This window comes from Populus trichocarpa, chromosome 1, assembly GCF_000002775.5.
Source record: "Populus trichocarpa isolate Nisqually-1 chromosome 1, P.trichocarpa_v4.1, whole genome shotgun sequence".
NCBI lineage: Eukaryota > Viridiplantae > Streptophyta > Magnoliopsida > Malpighiales > Salicaceae > Populus > Populus trichocarpa.
The window spans coordinates 13,581,393-13,602,321 of record NC_037285.2 but is presented as its reverse complement, the minus strand read 5'-3'; the positions used below and the strand labels follow the sequence as shown (position 1 = coordinate 13,602,321).

The 20,929-nt window shown below is 32.5% G+C and overlaps 3 protein-coding genes across 15 annotated transcripts; 1 reads left to right on the top strand and 2 right to left on the bottom strand.

Moving 5' to 3' along the window:
* Positions 1–3,626: 3,626 nt before the first annotated feature.
* Positions 3,627–8,717, bottom strand: LOC18094650 (protein SUPPRESSOR OF FRI 4). Of its 3 annotated transcripts, none has more exons than XM_024588586.2 (7): positions 8,315–8,709; positions 7,764–7,864; positions 7,160–7,283; positions 5,399–5,799; positions 4,975–5,129; positions 4,830–4,883; positions 3,627–4,112 (listed from the first exon to the last, which is right to left on the bottom strand). In XM_024588586.2, exons 1-7 carry the CDS (start codon positions 8,506–8,508, stop codon positions 4,041–4,043), a joined length of 1,101 nt encoding a protein of 366 aa, XP_024444354.1. In that variant the 5' UTR covers positions 8,509–8,709; the 3' UTR covers positions 3,627–4,040. The 3 variants fall into 3 exon arrangements, 2 of the variants coding, with proteins under 2 accessions (XP_024444354.1, XP_024444351.1); XR_002978645.2 differs by having other exon boundaries at positions 3,963–4,112; positions 4,239–4,883; positions 8,315–8,714; XM_024588583.2 differs by having other exon boundaries at positions 3,627–4,883; positions 7,160–7,280; positions 8,315–8,717.
* A 5,885-nt stretch (positions 8,718–14,602) lies between these two features.
* Positions 14,603–16,690, top strand: LOC18094649 (phosphatidylinositol N-acetylglucosaminyltransferase subunit C). 2 transcript variants are annotated; one of them, XM_052450082.1, is made up of 3 exons: positions 14,633–14,726; positions 15,532–15,583; positions 15,687–16,690. In XM_052450082.1, exon 3 carries the CDS (start codon positions 15,724–15,726, stop codon positions 16,627–16,629), a length of 906 nt encoding a protein of 301 aa, XP_052306042.1. In that variant the 5' UTR covers positions 14,633–14,726; positions 15,532–15,583; positions 15,687–15,723; the 3' UTR covers positions 16,630–16,690. The 2 variants fall into 2 exon arrangements, with proteins under 2 accessions (XP_006369058.1, XP_052306042.1); XM_006368996.3 differs by having other exon boundaries at positions 14,603–14,726; positions 15,532–16,690.
* A 780-nt stretch (positions 16,691–17,470) lies between these two features.
* Positions 17,471–19,635, bottom strand: LOC18094648 (uncharacterized). Of its 10 annotated transcripts, none has more exons than XM_024593870.2 (4): positions 19,472–19,635; positions 19,032–19,222; positions 18,513–18,646; positions 17,471–17,914 (listed from the first exon to the last, which is right to left on the bottom strand). In XM_024593870.2, the coding sequence occupies exons 3-4, from the start codon at positions 18,607–18,609 to the stop codon at positions 17,694–17,696; spliced, it is 318 nt and encodes a 105-aa protein (XP_024449638.1). In that variant the 5' UTR covers positions 18,610–18,646; positions 19,032–19,222; positions 19,472–19,635; the 3' UTR covers positions 17,471–17,693. The 10 variants fall into 10 exon arrangements, with proteins under 10 accessions (XP_024449638.1, XP_024449635.1, XP_006369057.1 ...); XM_024593867.2 differs by having other exon boundaries at positions 18,513–18,643; XM_006368995.3 differs by having other exon boundaries at positions 18,513–18,618.
* Positions 19,636–20,929: the final 1,294 nt, after the last annotated feature.

Below are 20,929 nucleotides of genomic sequence, written 5' to 3'. Positions count from 1 at the left end.
AAGGTTAACACAAAGGTCATAAAGGCCAAAGATACAATCAGATTTAAGGATATGATACTACACCCTGGTAGATTCATAAAAAAATTATATGGAAAATATTGCATATGGCGTCACTCTTTTGGATGCGCTCTTTTATGATCTGCAAAGCCATCATAGTTATCTAAGTTGGCATTTATGGTGACACATTCTTTAAGGAGGTAAGTGTGCAACACTCTGTAACAAAGTGGAGAGTCTCCCAACTCGTGGGACTAGTGTTCATTCCTAAAAGCTTATCTTATCTCGCTTCTAGACCTTTTTTAATTTGGGATCATGAAAGTGAGATTTAAATGAAGATTGATGTAGTAGTCACACTTGTGACTAGGTTGTATTAAGAAGTGTTATCTCATTTGAAAAGTGTATGCCTCCTTGGCACGAAATTTTATCTTGTTCCTTCATGAAACTAGAGTTATCTCTGTGCACTTGTGTATATGATAGAGTTGTATGTTGAATGCCATATTAATGTTAATGAAATGGAGACGTATGAAGTTGTTTTTGAATGACTAGAACAAAGTTGTTGAACATTTGCACTTGATAAAAGAGTTATTAGAGATTTGGGGGAGTTGGAGTCTCTGTAGGAAGACTGGTTACTCTCCCTTGTCCTAGGATTTCATCAGCCATAAAAAAAGTTTTGGCTAATAGTTAGAGGGGATGAATTGGCTTTTCATTCAATTTCTCACAAACAGCGTCACTAATAAAGTCATAAAAAAAACTTCACATATAAAAATTAATTTCTTTAATTCGAAAACCGAGTTGATAATTGGTTCTTGTAAAATCGATCCCCTATTCGCCTGTTGAGATAAAGGACACTCCAATAATTAAGTTAGTATTTGTACATTTGAAGAAAATAATGGACAAGGAGAAAACATATGGAAGGTGCAAGGAAGCATATTTGGACATTGCAGGATTATGGACTTGGTATGCTAGAAAAATTATCCTGCCCCAACCTTTTTTTTCCTAGTCAATGACTGGATGTATTTATACACATAAGCTTGTAATTTTCTCATAGAGGAAGGAATCATATTATTGGCTAACCAAAGTGACTCATCGATTAGTTTAATGTTGTTATGCCCTAGGTTCTATGTCTGATATGTGATTATAGGAGAAGTCGGTGTATCACGTCTGTGTGACGATTATTTTTATTTTTATTGGTGTTCGTGTAGGTTGGTAGGCATAGCAAAAATATAGCTATTGGTGATAGAAAACAGTGTTTATCATGCAAAAATTTTATGTGCACGAGACAAAAAAAACCTATAAGATGCCTCCACACACAAAACATAATGGATTGGAACATTTTTTTTACTCCTTTTTTTTCAGTTATTAAAATTTAATTTTTTTATTTTATCATTTGATATTGTGTTAATTGGAATCTGGAGTTAATTGTTAGTTTCAATTTGCTTTTTTTTTTTTTGTGATTATCAGGGTTAAAAAAAAAATCTCAACATCAGTTTGAAACTCAATTTCACATAACAAAATTTACTTTTATTGTTTGAAAAATATTGAAAATGAGGGGACCAAGATTAAAACAAAGAAAAAATAAAAGCCCTTTTGTATTTTTTTATATAAAAAAAACTATTGTGTCAATTTTAGTCCTCTTTCTTTCTTTCTTTTCTTTTCTTTTCTTTTTGCTTTCACTCATCAAATTCTTATTTTTTCAATTCATCCTTCAATGTTGTGTTGATTGTGATTAATGGTTGATAATTTGTTTTGATCTACTTTTTATGTAGTTATCTTGATATCAAAAAAAATCTTAGCATTAGGTTGGTGCTCAAATTTATATAAAAAAAAAAGTTCAATTTTATTGTTTGATAAAAAATAAAACTAGGAGTATCAAAATTGAAATAAAGAAAAAATGGAAGCCCTTTATAAAAATATTGGTGTCAAAGCCTTTTTGTTCAAATTTTGCCTTGATTTTTTTTCAAAAATCCTTCTTGGTCTCTTTAGTTTAACAATTAAGCAGTTTAGTCCACAACTTTATTTTCTTTATATTTTAGTCCCTTGGCTCGAGAGAGGAGAGAGTTGTAAAAAAAAGGCAAAAGAAAAAAAGAGGTCGGTTGATCCAATTTCTTTGGTAAAAATGGTCAACCTTGGTGTCAAAGTATTTCTTTTAATGATATGAGTGCCATTAAAGCGTTTTTGGGCTTTCATATCACCTAAAATGTTAGGTCGGAGTCGAGAGAGGTTTTTTTTGTTATACTTTTGAGTTTTTTAAACCAATTTAGAGGTCTTTTGAGTTGGAAAGTTAGTTTCAAGAGATTATAGGAGTGTTTTTAAATAAAAATTGGTTGAAATCTAAGTTTTTTTATAAAATAAAATACATTGCCATAATTTTTTTTATCACCTTTGTGATAGCAAAACATTGTGTTTATAGACGACACATCATCTGTTTTTTTTTTTTTTTAAAGGGACTACCCATGCATCATCCAATCATTTAAATAATTAAAAAAATTCAAGTGTATGCATGCGGGTCTATGTTGCTACTAGGTCTATGTATAGGGCATGAATTTCAGTTGATAGGGAGTGTTAGGGCAGGACGACTGGCCTTTTTTTTTTTTTTTCTTTTTTTAATATATTTTTCTCCATTATATATTCATTTAATTTGAAATCAAATAACTAATTACATGTTAGATATATCACTTTATTAATTTTTAAAAGTAATTAAAAATACATTTGAGTTATTATTTTTTAAATTGCATTAAAATTTTAGTTTGTTTTTCAATAAAATTATAATTCTCTTTTTAATTTTAGCTATGTGTTTTTTTTTTTTGGAAAGCCCATCAATTTGTTTAAAAAAGCAAAGATTTAATGGTTGTTATAGGAGTATCTACCTTTATTATTATATAATTAAATAAAATATAATTTAAAAAAAATACAAGGCAATAAATCAAGTCAAGTAAAAAAAAATTCAAGTTGACCAGAGTAAAATCTTTTATATTTAAAAAACAAAAACATGTGTATTTTTTTTTCTCACTGCTTAAAAACTAGTCAACACCTACAACTGCTTTGCTTTGACAACTTTTCTTGCGTGTTGAAAAATAACCTGGACAGCCTATCTAGTATTTTCCTATAAAATCCTATGCAAAGCACCCCTGGTGATTCAATTTTTTTTACCTTATTATTCCCATAACTAAGAAGACAAAATACCTCTCTAAAAATATGGAGGAAAAAAAGGACTTCTACCTGACCTCTAGATGGAGGAACAGCAGCGCTACACCCGGGCAGCAGACAAACAGACTATGATGCCCCTTTATACTCGAACACCTACGAACCAAACACCCTTTTGTGGAGGTGGGATGATTTTAAAAAAATAAAAAAATTCCAGCCTACAAACACAACCTAGTTTATGCATCTGAATCGGGCTGATATTGTCACTGATCATGGACTAATAGCCGCCACCGAAACAACCCCCCATCCTCCTTTCCAAAAGCTACTTATTTCTCTGCATCTCACCACCACTTGGGCAGCACTGCCCCGTCGCATCTCCTTCTCCAGTCTTTAATGAAATACAATTTGTTAGTTATACACCATCTCCTCAAAAACACTGCATCAAATGAAAACCACAAAACCACATTGTGATTCAATGAATAATGTAACTTAAACTCCGTAATTTATTCAATCGAAACAAGTAAATAAATAATGCCCCATAAGGCAATTCCAAGTTTCACACGGTACCTCTACAAACTGATGGCGGGAGATTTCAGCAGACATTAAAAAGCAAACTCAAATCTATAACCTAAAAGGTTTACAATTTTTCTTTCCCAACGTAAAGAAAGGAAAGAGAGAAGAAACAAAAGACAGAAATAATGTTGCCGCCATCTCTCAAGAGTTGACCTACACGCTAAAGAACGAGGGCTGTTGTATCTCACTTGTATGGAATACAGCACACGCATGATCCTAAAGGATGCAAAGAACGAGAGCCAGGGATCCCCGTGCAGTTTATATGAATTTTGCAGCAGTCATAGGGGCTTTGAATCCACAAAAATATTCCAATGGTCTTTAGTTATCTAAAATGCCATTCGACCAGCAAGCCTGCTTTCCAATATCCTTTTGTCAATAGCTGCATCAACTGAGCTCATCTGCAACAAGCAACAACAATGAGAAGATCAAGAGATGAACCGTGACAAGAAATCAGTTGGATAAACCAGATATTTGAAAGCTTGGTCCTATGGTGAAAGATGCCAAACTTTGCGAAAGAAGCTGACCTGGGCCAAGTCTGACTTCACTGTTCGACGATAAAAATAAATTGTAATCATGCTAGGAATGAGCAAAAATCTGTTGGGTATCATCTTGTTCCACCCAGACCCCAAATATCGTAGTCAAGCATATGGAGAAGAATAACAACAAATAAATTCAAATTTTAAATAAGCAATACATACGCTTTTTGTTAACTGAGAATGATGCTAGGAAGGAGAATCCTCGATTTGATTCCAGCAAGCTTTGTCAAAATGGTAATAACTAACTACCAGCATGAATAACAAAAACAACTACTTGAATCAACTGCCATCATGGCATTGGCATGCAAACCACAGAATTGTGGGAAAAAAAAACACAAACAGCATGACCACCAGGAAGTGGACATTGAAGTCTAGAGACGCTTGACTAAACACATAGCTATAACTGTGGGTTTGTTGATGAGTTAAGAAAAATAAAAATTGAAAATTCATACAGAAATACCTCTCTAAATAGGTAACAATGCATAAACAACTGTATCTGAAAACAAAAAGCATAAAGCCTACCCATCTGGTTAGATGTGCAAACCAACTCCAAATACTAAAGAGGTAGTCATAACTTACCTGGCTAGTTTCATCATGCACCTGATACTTTGGTAAGGACATTCTTCTTTCCTCCTGCAAATATTCAAACCATTAGCAGGTCTAACAACTGAAAATTTAATAGGCAATGCTGAAAGAAAGAATTCTTAACCTAAAAACAACTTACCATGGACATTGCCTCATCATCCCAAACTAGATAGACTTCGTTAACAGCTGTCTGCGTGGCAGGAGCCTTGTTTGCAATTACAGGGGGCGGTCCAATAGAAGGGCCGCCGGTATTTGGACCAGAGGCATAAGAATGTGTGTTGCCTAATGTCCCAGCTACAGTAAACAAATTGAGAATAAGACATTATCATTCAGTGAGCAAATTGAGAATAAGACATTATCATTCAGTGTGCAAAATGAAAATTTTGATGATACGACCAATCCTAAAAAAAAATCATAAGAGTATGATCCTGTGCCAGAATAAATGTGCTACTAATGTTATCATTACAAACACTAAAATGAACACTTTTTTAAATCAACAATGTCAAAAATTGACACAAAAGAGGGTCTATTATATTACTAATAACAAGGGACCATTATCAAACCTGGAAGGTAGCCAGTTGTCATGGAACTATTGACTCCCGAATGCACATTCACTGAACCTTTAACTTCTCCAGGAGAGCTCGAAGAAATACTTGTTGGAGGCAAAGGAGCAGAAAATGGTGAACTTTGAGGCAAATTATTGTTGACAACAGGGAACAATGGTTGTGATACAGGTGGTGTGGATGAGGGCAGTCCAGGAGGGGGTGTTTGTGAAGGTGGGAGTGCAATTGATGTAGTTGATGGCACAGGAGGCCTCATATTTTGCACAGGAAACAGTGGCTGCTGGGCATATGCAATTGGGGCAGAAGGAGAGATTGAAACAGCAGGATGCGTTGGGAACCAAGGCTGTGGACGGGGAGGAACTGGCCAACCAGCAGGAGGAACTGGAACAGCAGAATTATACCTGTAGCCAAAACCAACAAAGATATAATGAGAAGCTAATCCCAATATTTTCCATATACTTACAGCTTAATACTGCCACAGAGGATGAATCAGTTGTTTACTGTATGGGGACCCCAAAATGTCAGACAGGGGCAAGATTCACTTGGTTTTGAAAACTAAACACACAGTTAGTCAGAAGTTTCACTTTCATTCTTAGTGGGGGTATATGCTACAGATTTTAAATATTTGAAACAGAATCACGAGAAAATTCTGCACAAGCAGATACTTCAAAAGATTAACTTGGACCTAGAGTACAAGAGCCTTTACCTGGGATCAAAGTTGGCCCTCTACTCTTTACCAGATGGTTTCAATAACAGTCAAAGTTCAAACCTAATCATAATTAATATAAACATGAACCCCAGTATATATTTTTTGCATGAAACTCATTAGATTATTATCAATATTCAAAGTTCATTTTCCATTATTTACAAGACGGTGTTCATGACAGTCAAAGTTCAAATAGCTAGGCTTTGTGCCATATAAATGCATTGATGTTTCTGACAGGCATTGAAGGATCTTCCTTCCAACTAAGAAGGCACTATGAGGGGAATCAGAACGGAATACATATAGATATATATGTTATAGTATAAATCTCCTTATTCAACCAGTAGCTGCATCTTCAATTAAAACAGCAAGGCATGAAAGGGATCTAATTCCAGTGCCAGTGAGTGAGAAAGTGGGTGAGCTCTCAGGTCAGGAAGTTAAGGGCTAGCAGCACTACCTGTAAACAGTAAGGGCCAACTAAGATAGTTCAGCTAGAAAACCCCATTATGTTATTATGAACAGTCAAAGTTGATCTTCCATTCTTTACTAGATGGTTTTAATAACAGTCAAAGTTCGAATAGTAACCATATTTTGATAAGCATGAAATCCAGTTTGTTAGAATCCTGGAGTACTTGGTTTAATAAAGGCATAAGACCAAGATTGGTAGAATCCTTGAGTACTTGGTTTAATGAAGGCATATTACACTTATCATGAAAGGAAAACAAGAAAAGAAAATTGATGATGAGGGCTGCTTTTTTTTTTCATCCCTTGCTGCCTTATGCTCACATAAACAAAACTAAATGACAATATCCTTATTCGGGCAGGGTAGTCTACACAAATCCTTCTCAACCAACCACTTCCATTAAGAAAAAAGAAAAAACCTTTTGTGATATAAAAAAAGCAAGCAGAAATTGCTTCAAAATCGCTGTCTTCCACAGCTCTAATTACTGTGATGATGAAGAAAGAATTGAAATATTGCAAAATGGAGATATAGATATAAAGTATGTGGTAGTCTCTGCTAATAGTAGAGAACAGAGAAGAAAAATGAAAAAACATACATTGGCTGCATTGCACCAAGAGGTTGTGGAGGATATCCAGTGCTCAATGGTCCTGGCATCATACCACCAATACGCTGAGCTGATGGAATATCCCCTTTAGCAGCTTTTGATGGAGTCTCATCTTCTACAAGAAAATAAATATCCGTGAGAAATATGCCTAATTTGTGATAAATACCACGACTTCTACATATTAAACTTTTTGTACAGTTACAGAAACTATGAGAGGACTCAGAACTGATACATGTATCGCTTGAATATCATAAAAGAGGCTGACTGTATTACAATAAACTAGAATTCAACAGTACTTTAACTCTACCTGAAATTGCAAAAATTAAAAAAAAAATGGTACAAACTGGTTTATACTGAATAAAACTTTACCAACTCACAAGTCAAGGGAATAAAATAACTAAACAAATAAAAAGGTCTAAAATCCCAAGTTTCAATTCCAGCAACAACAACAGACCTCTAAGATGAAAAGATAGAAAAATATAACAAATTTCTCGATCAACTGAAAACTAATGATGACAAGCAAGCACATAGAATCATTCACACAAATTATTACAGGAAGTAACTAATTGAAAACAGCAACAGTCAACCTCCTTACCGTCATCTCCATAGTGAGACGCCAAGACATCAGGTGGGATTCCTTGCATTCCATATATTTCAATATCAGTTGATTCTCTTCCAGGTTTTGCATTGGGAACCCTGAACCAAAGCCATCATATAATTAGCTAAATCAATGTAAACCTCATTGACAACATAAACAGCACAAAATCCTGTAAAAGAAACCTAAAATCCAAAAAATAATATAACTTTTTATTTTACAGAAAAGGACCTCCTCCTCTAGTCAGTTATTAGTGAATCCCACATTAAAGCATCAGGAAAAAAAAAACTTAAAACAACATGTATTGTTAGCAGTTGAATTTATCATTCCAATGAACAACTAATTATTGCCAAACAGATCATGATTTTGAAAATATATCCAAATAATGTAAATCCCAAATCAATTAATGAAAACCTAATTAATCAAAAGTAATGATCAACGGTTCTATTTTATCTCATTCTCCGTCTAAGAAATAAAATTAAATAAAAGGCAAGACATTATTTAAAAAAAAACAGAGAGAAATAAAGATGGGTAGCGGTAGTAGATTTTACTTGGTGACGGACTCTTTGTGGACCTGGAGAACGTGAATGGCCATGCCACCAGCAGTGGATAGCTTTTTGTGGCAGACATGGCACTTAAAGTGCTTCGCTTTTTGGTGCTGTACTAGAATCTTCTCGTCATCGAATTCCCTATCGCAGTAATAGCACCAAACTTTTGACGATACTCTCTTCTTCTTCTTTCCCATTCTCTCGCGATCTCTATTTAAATCTCGCTTTTTTCTGCAGGAGCAGCTGATTCTTCTTCTACTACAATTTGGGGTTCTTTCCTATTTTTAGGGTTTGTTGGTTTTCCAGCCTTTCGCCTTCTGGTTGTGTATGAATCTGTGTTTTTTATCGGGTCGGATCTCCTGCCTTGATTTAAATTAGGAATCTCCAGGAGACTGGTTGCCACATCAGCTTAGAGGTTTTTCACACTTTTGTAATTATAGTCCTAAGTAAATATCGATCCGTTGTTTTAAAAAAGATACATATAAATTAAAGAGAGAAAATTTAGACAAAGTTATTTTTATTACTTTTAGTGTTCATGAGATTTTTTAATATATATCTATTTTTTATTAAAATAAACTTAAAAAATAATTAATAAAATATTATTAATTCCTCCTTAATCACTATAAAAAATTTCCTTCCGTATGCTGCCTCCAGCTCATAAGTGAGTCTTATTTTCTACACTACGAGACCGTTATATTTTTTCTAATATAAAAAAATATTCATCCAATGATAGCATTTTTAAATAAGCAAGAAAGATCTCGGACTCAGGTTAGATTAAGATATTTTTATTACTCTCAATGAATTATGAATTTTATTTTCTTTCTTCTCTTTATATCTGTTTTTTCATTAAAATAATCTCACAAAATAATTAATAAAATATCACTAGTTGCTCCTTGAATACCATAAAAATTTCCCTTTCCCATACGGTCTCTCACCAATAAGTGGGTCTCATCTTACTTATGTACTATATACTTAGATATGGCATGCGCTACGCTGCAAGCCGGGTCATATTTTTCCTAACATAAAAAAAATATTCATGTAATGCTAGCATTTTTAAATAAGTAAGAAAGATCTCGGACTCGGGTTATTGACTTGATTTGGTGCAATAAGCCCAATTAATTTAACAACACAATTAAAAAAAAAAAGATGTCGATCATAAATAAAGCAAACAAAAAAAACAATAATAATTAACCATAAAAAAATAAGTCATCAATACTATACTCGGGAATAGATGAAAGAAAAACTCATTGGATACTTATCGTTGATTTGTCATGAATATCGCTCCACCACAAGAAAAGGCTCACCAAGATGGTTTTAACACCACAACGAAACACTTCATGACGACACTGAAAGAGGCCATACACATCGTCAAAGCAATAACCCAAAAGGCAAACCCAATAAATTGTTGTGAAGTTAGCATGTCATTTTTATATTTAATCAATTAATTTAATTTAATTTAAAAATATATTTTAAAAAAAAACTAAAATTAACAAAAAAAAAAGTAAAAACACCCTAGATAACACGGGTCATTCTCAAAATTAGTGAAAACCCCTATAAAAAGCAAACAAACAAAAATAATAGAGCCCAATCTTTAATTGAGTAAATGTTAAGGGATAAAACCGAAAAAAAACATGAGTTTAAAAATAAAAAAAAACTCAAGCAAACTTGGGCGAATCTTCTAAACCTGAGTTAATCTCTAAAAATCGCAACTCGTGAATCTGGACCCAGGATCAATTAAGAAGCTCAATTCCTAATAAATTTAATGCTGAAGTATGAAATTAAAAAAATCAATTTAAAAAATTTTCTCAAGCAAAAATAAAACAACCAGAAGAATAAAGATTAAATTCAATATGGAAGAAAAATGAAAGAGGATGAAATCGCAAAAAATCCAATTTTAAAAATCATCCTAAATAAAAAAAAATAACAATCAAAATAATGAGGACTAAATTTGACTATTGAAAAAAATAAAAAGGAATGAAATTGAAAAAAAATTGTTAATTTCATAAATCATTCAAAATAAAACAAATAATAATTAAAATAACATAAATCAAATGTGAAGAAAAAATAAATTGAAGGGTTGATTAAGAAAGTTCAAGGTAGACATGGAAATCGAGGAGTATGGAGAGAAAAAGGGGGGAAATGTCATTGACGCCAAATCGGAGCCCTTCCAACCACACACACTGCTCAAACATGCAGAGGAAGCCACAATGAATCGAATGTCGCGTGTGGAAAGTAATGTTCGGCGACCAGATGACAGCTTACACGTTAGTCGAAGGCAATATATATATATATATATAAACAAATGGAAATGATAAAAAAGCCCTTGAAAGCTAGCTTTACAAATTTTTTCTTTAAGAGCATTAAGGTCAATTCACTGTTTTTTTATTAAAAAAAATGATGTTAAAGCCCCTCCAACCTGTTAATTTTTTTTAAAAGATAATTATGTCATTTTGTTGTGTAAAAATAAAATGAACGGACTGTTATAACCTTAATCAATTTTATAATAACAAATGTATCATGTGGAAAATACTTTTTTGCCTCCAAAGGCTAGTGCATTTGGTTTTTGTTTTGAAGAGAAAAGATGTCATTATACTATTTCAATCTATAGTGCAATGAGTTTGTATCTACGCTATTTTTACAACAACTCTTAGTTTTTTTCTGTATTGACCTATTTAAAGAATCCTTGTTAAAGTTAAAATTAAAAAAAAAACTAAAATAGCTTTAACAATCCACTGTAGGTAGGTTATGATACGATTCACTATGAATTGCAATAGTGTTTTATTTTACTTTTTATTATTAATTTTTTTTTCAATTTAATTCTTTGATATTGTATTGATTTTAATTTTAAATTGATAATTATTTTTTAATTGCCTTTTATAATGCTTTTGATATTGTGTTGATTGAGATTTTAAATTGATAATTAGTTTTTATTGCCATTTATATGATTATTGAGGTTTCCAAAAGCAACTCGTCATCAAAATGATGCTCGGTTTATTAAAAAAAAATCAATCTATTTGATTGCAAGGAGTTAAAAGTGGAAACCAAAATTGAAGGGAATGAAAAATGGCTTTTATTTTATTTTATTTAGAAAAAGTGTCAATACTGGCCCTTTTTGTTTTTTACACCCTTAAGTGATTGATTTTCTTTTCTTTTCAATTAAATCCTTTAATGTTGTGTTGATTGGGATTTGAAGTTGATGGTTTGTTTTAATCTGTTTTTTTTTATGGTTATCTCGATTATGAAAACCCATATCGATATTTTTCTTGTGCCTAATATCACAAAAAAATAATATGACTTTATTGTATGACAATGATTGAAAATGAGAGGACCAAAATTATATTAGTTAAATTTATGAAGGTCCTTTTTAAAAAAACAAATTAATGTGTCAACACTTTTTTCTATTTGTTTGCCTTTGGGTTTTGTCAAAAATTATTGTTGGTCCCTTTTGTTTTGATATTACATTGTTAGATCCAAAACTTCATTTTCTTTCATTTGAGTCCCTGATTTTGAGAGAAAAAAGGGAGAGAGTTGTCATATTACAGCGAATGATAGAGAAAATTGAAAAATACCTATTTTTTGAAGACGAAACTCGTCGTTCTTGATGTCAATGAGTTCTATTTTCTTGGGGGTTGCATTTAGGTCCTTTTTTCCATTTATTTTGTCCAAAAAATTGATCGGGTTCAAAATTTTATTATAATTAAGTTCTTTTGTCTTTTTATTCACCTCTGGTGCCCGGAAACTATGACAGCAGATGAAGCATCATCGCCTGCTATTTTTTTAAAATGAGACAAGGCTAAAAGAGGTTAAAAAAAAAATTAACAATTTTTATTTGTTCTTTCATTTGGTTTTTCTACTTTTATTTAATTTTTGTTACCAAAATTTGGTTTTTTGAGGTCCTTGAGATGTTTCTTAGATGTTTTTTGGGCTTAAAAACCAAGTAAAATAGGTTTTGTACCCTAGAGGCGTGGCTGCCTATCCAAGAAAATAGTTGTTTATTTTTTTTTATATATATAATCCTCTAGAATTTTATTTGTTTTTAATTGGGCTACGTAATAATTTTTGGTTTGATATTTGTGGGTTTATTATGGTTTCAAACAAATACATTAATATTTAGTTGGTACTTAATTTTGCAAACGATTATTTTTTGTCATGTGATTAAACAAAAAAATAATTTCATAAATAACAAATTAATCAAGTCAAGTTCAGTCCACACCTAGATCACGTATTATATAATTATATGAAAAATAATTTTAAAAAATGATGCTAGAATTCATGACCCAAGTCATGAGTTCGATAGGTTAAGTAAAAACAACCGAGTCAATCCAGTATGTCATCGTCTCAATAGTTTTTTTAAAAAATATATCATCTTGAATTTTTTTTAGTTTTTTAAAAAATATAACCCACGATATAGAAAATGGATCATCTATTAGTTGTTACTAGTTAACCTCACTTTTAGTTATAATTGCTAATGGAAGTAATTTTTTTCAAAGCATTGCTACTCTCTTAAGGACTCTATTTTGTCAAAATTGATATTATTTTTGCTATATATAAATGCACTCTTTAACCATGGAATTATTCTTCTTAACTAATATGAGAGATAGTTAAGAAGAATAACCCATTTTTTGTGAAGCAATTTGGGAGGATTTGTGAAGCATCAACAACACCAAGAATCTTTTATTTGTTTCTTTTTTGCATCACTTTCTTTATAAGGTTAGATTATCTTTAGCTTTTTTAATTTTTTTTTACCTTTGAATAGCTAGAAGTTGCTTATAATTTGTCTTTGTAGTGTCAAGATTTTAACTTTTACCGAAAAAACCAATAAATACCAGAACTTTGAATTTTAATCACTTTTTTTCACAATACAAGTCTCCATGTCTTGACTGAAATCCTTTCAAAATTCTAAAGAGAATTTCTTGATGCTAAAGACATGCTGATTTATGAAAAAATTATTTCGTGAAGCGCGAGCAACATATTCCATTTCTATCCATGTATCGTTATGTTTGGTGTTGTTTATCATTTGAAAATATTTTATTTTTATTCTATTTACATTTCATTTAATTGGTCAAATACAAAAACAATAATTTTTTTTAACTTTTTATTTCCTTTCATTTTTAAATAATTGATCTAGACAAAAGTTTTCCAGACTTTTTTCAAATAATACCAATAATTCTTTAATAGATTTCAAAAATATTTCCTTCTTTCAATCTATTATTCAGCTTAGTAAAATAATTACTTTGTATTAATTAATATTAGATATTTATATATTTTAAGATTTTGTAGGCATAAATGGGTTTTTTGAACTTTATAAATAAGTTTAATTAGATATAACTAGCTTACAAGCTCGCACTACGTTACAAGTTGAATCAAGTTTTTTTTTTTAATTATGAAAAAAAACTAAATTGGAGAGAGCTATTCGACATTGTTATTAAACTCAGCCTAACAGATCAACCTTGAAACCTTTCAATTTGATTCCTTACTTAGCCTCAATTTTAAACTAAACTGTGTGAAAGTTGTCTTGATGTGACCATATCGACTTGGCCAGTTCAAAGATAATCAAGCAAAACGAAAAAAAAAAATTCGAGGACAAGATTTAGAAAAAAAGGGATAAATTTTAAAAGAAAAAAAACCTCTAGACTCAACTCCTTATCTAGTTTGGGTTTGAAATTAAACTGTATAGGAGTTGTCCTAATGATTTAGGCAATCCAAGGACAACTCAAACTACTGTTAAAAAAGTTTGAAGATGAAATTGAGAGAAAAATGAAATTGAAAAAAAAAAGAAAGGGGAAAATAGAAAAGGGGGAGGGGCAAAATTGAAAAAAAGAGAGAAGAAAGAGCCTAATTTAATCAAATTAGGTTGTAAAAGGGTCTAATTGGAAGAAAACAAAGTTTAAAAATTAATATAAAAAAATTGAGGTGCTCACTATTAATATAAACAATAAAGCACTATAATATTTTCCATATTTTTTACGTAGAATCTTTTTAAGGTCTTATATTTAAGTATTGTTAGAATTTTGTTCAAAGATAACTAAACTTGGTGCCTTACCTGGGTTATTAAGATTGGACCTCATATTCAAATGACACGTGGGCTGTTTTAGTAAAAATTAAAGATTTGAATTGGATAAAAGCAGAAGAAAGGGTGGTCCCATTCAACAAAAAATATGAATTACAGGGGTCAAATTAATAAATCACATCGATGAGGGGTTAAATTAACAAAATCAAAGTAGTACAGAGATCAACGAGGTTAACCTATTTGCTACTTGTCTTTTAAAAACGTTTCTCTTCCGCGTGTTTATTTTTATAGTTTGTAGTAAAAAAACGCGTTTTCTTCAGGCAATCAAATCATATCTGTTTTTCACTCCGAGAAGAAAATCAAGCAACGGAGAAGAGGACCCAAATCGAGATTTCTTTCTCACAGGTAAAATAAAATATCTCTCTAATCGACATTCACAAAATGGGTCTCAATTATCATTGCTCATTTCATTGTGAAGACTTCGTCTTGTTTTATTTCACTTTCCCAAGCAGTTCTTGATGTGGAAATCTGGTTTCACCTGGCATGAACTATTTTTTCTATGCAAATCATTGCAAAATAACAATCAACGTACCTGATTTTATCTCGTTTTTAGATGCTTTCGCATTGTTCACGTTCTCTAAACTATTCTCTGTTAGCAGTATTTTCTAACCATTTTCTAACAATATTTGTAAATTTTCTTTTATTGGAAATTGTAATGCAGTTTTGCACAGAAGGGAAATAGTGATCATGGTTTTTTTCTTCAGCAACTGAATTTTAAGAATTGATGTTTTTGAAACAAAAAATGATAATCTAGATGGACTTGAAAAAAGAGAGGGAGATATTCCGAAAACAAGAAAAATAAAAAAAGTAGATTAAGCTGTCGAAAGCATGAATTTAGTTAGTGATAAGCTATCTTCTTCTTGCATCTGGTCTATATTTCACAAGAAATGTGAAACAAAGCAAGGTAGCATATAAGTTTGTATTTACATATGGATTGAATTTCTCATAATTTGTATGTTAAGCTGATTGAAGCATTGTTAATGTGATAAACTCATCTGTGGTCTCGTGGTCAGGAGTAGCAATGGGAATTGTTTTTTTCACTAGCGTTACATTTCTTATGTATCCGTTTGCAAGTGCAGCCTTTTATATGTAGCTTGTCCTTGTTAGTTTATCTTTCTTTTCATTGATGTATAATGATTGTGATCTGTAGGTGTTTGAAATCACTTGCTGAACCTAAAAGCATCCAGACAGTCTGCAATGGGGTATTTTGCTTTTAGAAATCATCGTGTGACAGATTGGAAGACTGTTGCTGTCTTTCTTCATTCTAGATGAATAAGGGTTTTGTTTTTGCTGTTGTTTTGAAAGCAAGGGGTTGGATAAGCAATAGAGTTGTTGGTTCGCAATGGATAGCATCATCAGCGAGAGTCCGCTGCATCCCAAGTGGAGGAAAGTTGCTTATGGAGGAATGCAGCCTGAGTTTGATGACAATCACACTGATGAGTCTTTTCTTGAAGATATGGTCATGAATGCTAATGTTGTTAAGCGGGACATGCTAAAGGTGATGCAGGACTCAGTTTCTATCTCTCAGTATCTGTGCATTGTTGCTCTTGTCGGCTTGGTGTGGGCTCACACCCTTCAATCAACCCTTGATGAAAATTCGCTCTTGCTCCTAGATGCTAGCCTTTTCGGATCAGGTTTTTTAGTTCTGCTTTTAACCAAAGAAATGCGTTCCTTGAATCTTCTCTTCTATTATATCCTCAATATATCCTTTTTCACAACTGGGTTATATATGTTGGCTCCTATTTATCACACTCTCACAAGATCCATAAGCTCAGACTCCATTTGGGCAGTAACTGTTTCGCTTGTTGTACTTCATCTTTTCCTGCATGACTATTCAGGATCGACCATTAAAGCTCCTGTGGCCCTAAAAAATCCAAGCTTAACCAGCTGTGTCTCTTTAAATGCTTCTGTAGTTGCTTCAGTTTTTATTGCATCTCGCCTTCCATCAAGGCTGCATGTATTTGCCATCATGCTATTTTCCTTGCAAGTCTTCCTTTTTGCTCCATTTGTCACTTACTGTATCAAGAAATTCTCCTTCCACTTGCACCTTCTGTTTTCCTTTGGGTTGATGGTTGTGACCCTGGCTTTGGTTTATACACTGCACCACCTACTTTTCATGCTACTGTTTGGTTTATTGTTGTTTATAAGCATTATCTGTCCTTATTGGCTCATAAGAATTCAGGAATACAAGTTTGAGATCAATGGTCCTTGGGATGAGGCTAAGCTTTGTTTCAATGTAACAGATTGAGATCTTTTGGTTTCTGGACGGGATTGGTTGGAATTCAACGAGATTAAATTGTTTATGACCATTATGTATACGCTCTTCAGTTGCTGCAAGTAAAAATAAAAGTACTAGTAAGGAGTATCTTTCTCAAAAAATGGAACTGGCTCACTGTTTATTTTGCAGGAGGATTTGTTCATAATATGTAGTGGCAGTGTTGTGGAATTGCTAGGTGATGAAATGTTTGAGCTTGTTTGAATTGAAGTGGCTTAATCATGGTCATAGAAGCTCTCTTTGCGCTTGTTCAAATTGTTTCTAGCAGTCCATTTTCTAGTCGAGTCTCGTCAAGGGTGCCCGGAAGTGTTCTGCTTCTCAAATCACACAACCAACGTTGTCTGTTCTGCCAACATCTTTGATGGACTAAATCCTGACCCACCAAAGGAGCAGGCCCTTTAGCAAACGTAAACCTTAAGTTTTTGGTGTTTTTAGTTGTGATCAGAAAAAATACAGATATCATATTTTGCAACGTATGGAATGTATTTAGGTGAACGAAATTATTCCAGTTCTCGCTTCTTTAAAGTTAACTTGTGCTAGAACTTAGAGGCACGATGTCTGAGAACTAATATCCCTGCTATAGTCAGGATTGTGCCATAACCAGACATTATTCAAAACAACATAGTAAATGCCAATAGAGCTATTCATCCTCGCATAGTTAATTATAAATTATATCTCCACTAACAGTTAATAATTGCTAATATCTTATATCCAATTAATATGCCATGCAAAAATGAGATCAATATGAAAAGGCGAAAGGTTAAGTACATTCAGCTCCCTGTGGCCTGCGGCGGACTTGTGATAAAAACTTGGGTTTGAAAAAAACTACAATTTATAACTTTTTTTAAATTTGTTTTTCTCAAAACCACAACCGCAAAAATAACTACAATATCAAACACTAAGAATTAATGTGTCATGATATAAGAAAATTCTGACAACGGCGTCAAAACTCAGGCATCTATAACAAACGACGAAAGTTGCAAGCGCAGCTTCAAATTCAATTCCACGCCCTCCCCCCTCCAAGTGCCTCATCCGACCTACTCTTCTTTCTTTACCGACTGGGAGGAATCCCCAACTTTACCTGCAGACTGGCTTACACTAGCTTCGGCCTCAGCAAGAAATGCTGGATCTGGCTCATGTTTATCTGAGGGTTCCTTTATTGCCATATAAATGTAGAATGCGATGACTATATTGACGGAAATGACAGCAACAAATCCGCTCATCAGTGTCAAGGAATGGGGAGACAATTTGGTTATACCTGTTCCAAAATTTCAATCAAATTTAATTTAAGAACAAAATAACAGCCACTTATGAGGAGAGAAGTGCATGTTCCTAATATCACTAAACTTGCAGGTTCTATTTTCTCAAAACCTACCAGCAGAACAGAAACAAGAGAATTTGACAAAATTCATACTACTGGCTGAAACAGCCAAAGCACTTGAACAAAACTCTCACATAAGCATAAAAAAGTTCCCGATAATGCTTTTTTCTCAACTTGGTAACAGGTTAAGAAGAAGAAGCATTCGATGCATTTGCTGTAACATGTTTAGGTGGAACATATTGACTGATAAAAAAAATAGCAGAATTAAAACACAGGCGCTCATGAATACTAGTAACAAGCCAAATAACAAGTTGACATCAGAATCCAAAATTTCTTTCCCACAACTTACAAGTGAAAACTAAAGATTGTTAATAGGTATGAGAACTGGATCAAACACCAACAAGTTTCAAAAATTCTAAAAGACAGATACAGAAGCATTTGTTTGACAAATAACACAATTGGCATAGACATGATTCAGGCTAAATACACAAATTACCTTGAAGAAGAAAATCACGTATAAACAAACCAATCTTACCGGGTATCAAGTCATGGTTAAAAGCATATAGGATTGCGACAGGAGCCATCCACATAAGCATTGAGGTGACGAAAAACTTCATTATCACTCCAGCCATCTCTATTTCCTTCAATGAGAGAGAGAATCAAAGACTGTTGAGCGACAAGTAAAAAGAGAGTTCAGCTCCTCTTAGAAAATACCTCATAAAAAATCCATAACATAAGAAATGAAACAAGTATATATAAGAATCAGACCAAGTAACAGGAAAGAGTATTGGAGAACAAAGACAGGCTCGGATTCAGACATTTACCCGAAAACAAAAACTGAAAAATAATGGCTTCTATGTATCTTTCCATCTTGTCTTATTTTCCAAAAACTGATAATTTTTACTTTTAAAAACACACAAAGCCATGAATATCCAATTAATTAATACTTTTCTTTGTTAAATAAATGAGCTGATCCTAGTTAACTAATCAAATTAACATTTTGATACATACTCAAAAGTAATAAACCAAGTTAACAAAGAAATTTGAAAGGCACCTGACTTTAGTCTCTTAGTAACAAACAAATCAAGGGCTTTTTGGCTCTGAAAAAAAATACAGGAGCCCCAATGTTACTGCCTGCTAATTCCCGACTCCTCGGTCACAACTCACTGCACGAACAAGGGTCCGTTGATAAAGTAGAGAATTCGATGGTAAAATCTTCACCCCCACCAATCTGGAGATACACAACTGACAAGTAGACATTGAAAGGTACAAACAGATAAAACCATATAACTGCAAAAGGGAACCAAATCATGCAGCTTGACTCAATAACAGAAAAGAAACTACTGCAAAACTAAAACAATGGATCTAAATGGATAAGAAAAAAGAAATATATATAAAATCAAAGAAAAAATATACATGAATTTAATACTGAACCCTATAAAATTCTGAAACTGGGAAACAGAGACTATGAAATGCGAAATCTGAGAGCTTTACCTTTGAAAATCGGTGTGCCTGCTTACTTCCGCTGCTTTGATTTCTGCCTGAGACAAAAGACCTATAACACACAGATTTTATTCGGCCCAAAAAACAAGGCATATGTCCAGTTTCACTGAGGGCATAAAGCCCAGAGGAAAATCGACCTTTACAAAAAGGCTCACTGCCCTTCAAAGTTCTAACTCCACTCTTCACAGAGCCCCAGCCACTTGCGCCTGCAATTTATGCACTCATGAATTAAAAGAAAACTACCCATACACCTTTTATGAAAGTCAAGAGAAACAAAAGCAGAAGTTTTGATAATGATATATTGATAATCCCATTGCATTAAGGGTGGTAGAAAAATACTTTTTGATAAAAAAAAAAAAAAACTAAAATAATTGAGCTCAATGATCTTAATTTTTTTAGGTAACGAATTATTTTTCAACAAAACAAAAGGAATTAGATCTGAAGATTTCAAGGTTAACCTGCTAGATTAGACTTTTTTTCGTTTTCTTTTCTTTTTTTATAAATTCCATCTTTTTCTTCTTCTTTCTTTCTATTGAATTCTTTTTGGATTTTTTTTTGTTTCAATTTCATCATTTAACATTTGGTTAGTTTTGAATTGATCTTCATAATTTATTTCAGTTTGTTTTCTCTGAGGTTATCATAATTAGAAAAAAAAAATCCTTATATCTATTTTTGTTATAATATCATTAAGTAAAAAATAATTTTACAAAATAAAGTTATTAAATTCAATAAAGTCTTTAATTTGAGTTGTAAGTTTAACAGGTTCAGCCGTGAAGCTCGAGTTGATCATTTATGGCATCGTCTCAATATTAAAAAAAAATATCATCATTAATTTTTTTAAAGCCAACCACGCTTTTTTACCTGTCATCCGGGTTGCTTTTGGATTCGTCAAGTTGATTGGATCACGTTGAAACAATTTCCACGCAGGTTAATTTTAAACCTGAGCTAGACAACTTGCAAAGTTGAAAGATTTTATGGTTGACTCGCTAGGTCAAGTTTAATAACAATATCAAATAATTTTCTATAACCTGAATATAAATCTTACTCTAAATTGTAGCATAGCGTGAGCTAGCAAACTAGTATTATAGAAAACTAGTATTATAGAAAACTTTTAAAGTGTTTTAAGAATATCTCTCTTTGGTGGAATAAAAAAAAATGAACCAAGATGTATTATAAAATGAATTACAATATAAACATTTAAAAATCAACGAAATGTTTAAAATGTCTTCAAAACTCAAGTTTTTCTTGGAAAAAACATCCTTTATATTACCGTCTTAATATTAAAAAAAAAAAGATAACATCTTTAATTTTTTTAAAGCCAACTGTGTTTTCTTACCTATCATCCGAGTTGCTTTTGAATCCGCCAAGTTGATAGGATTGTGTTGAGGCAACTTCCACGCAGATTAATTCTTAACCTGGGCTATGCAATGCGTCAAATTAAGAGATTTC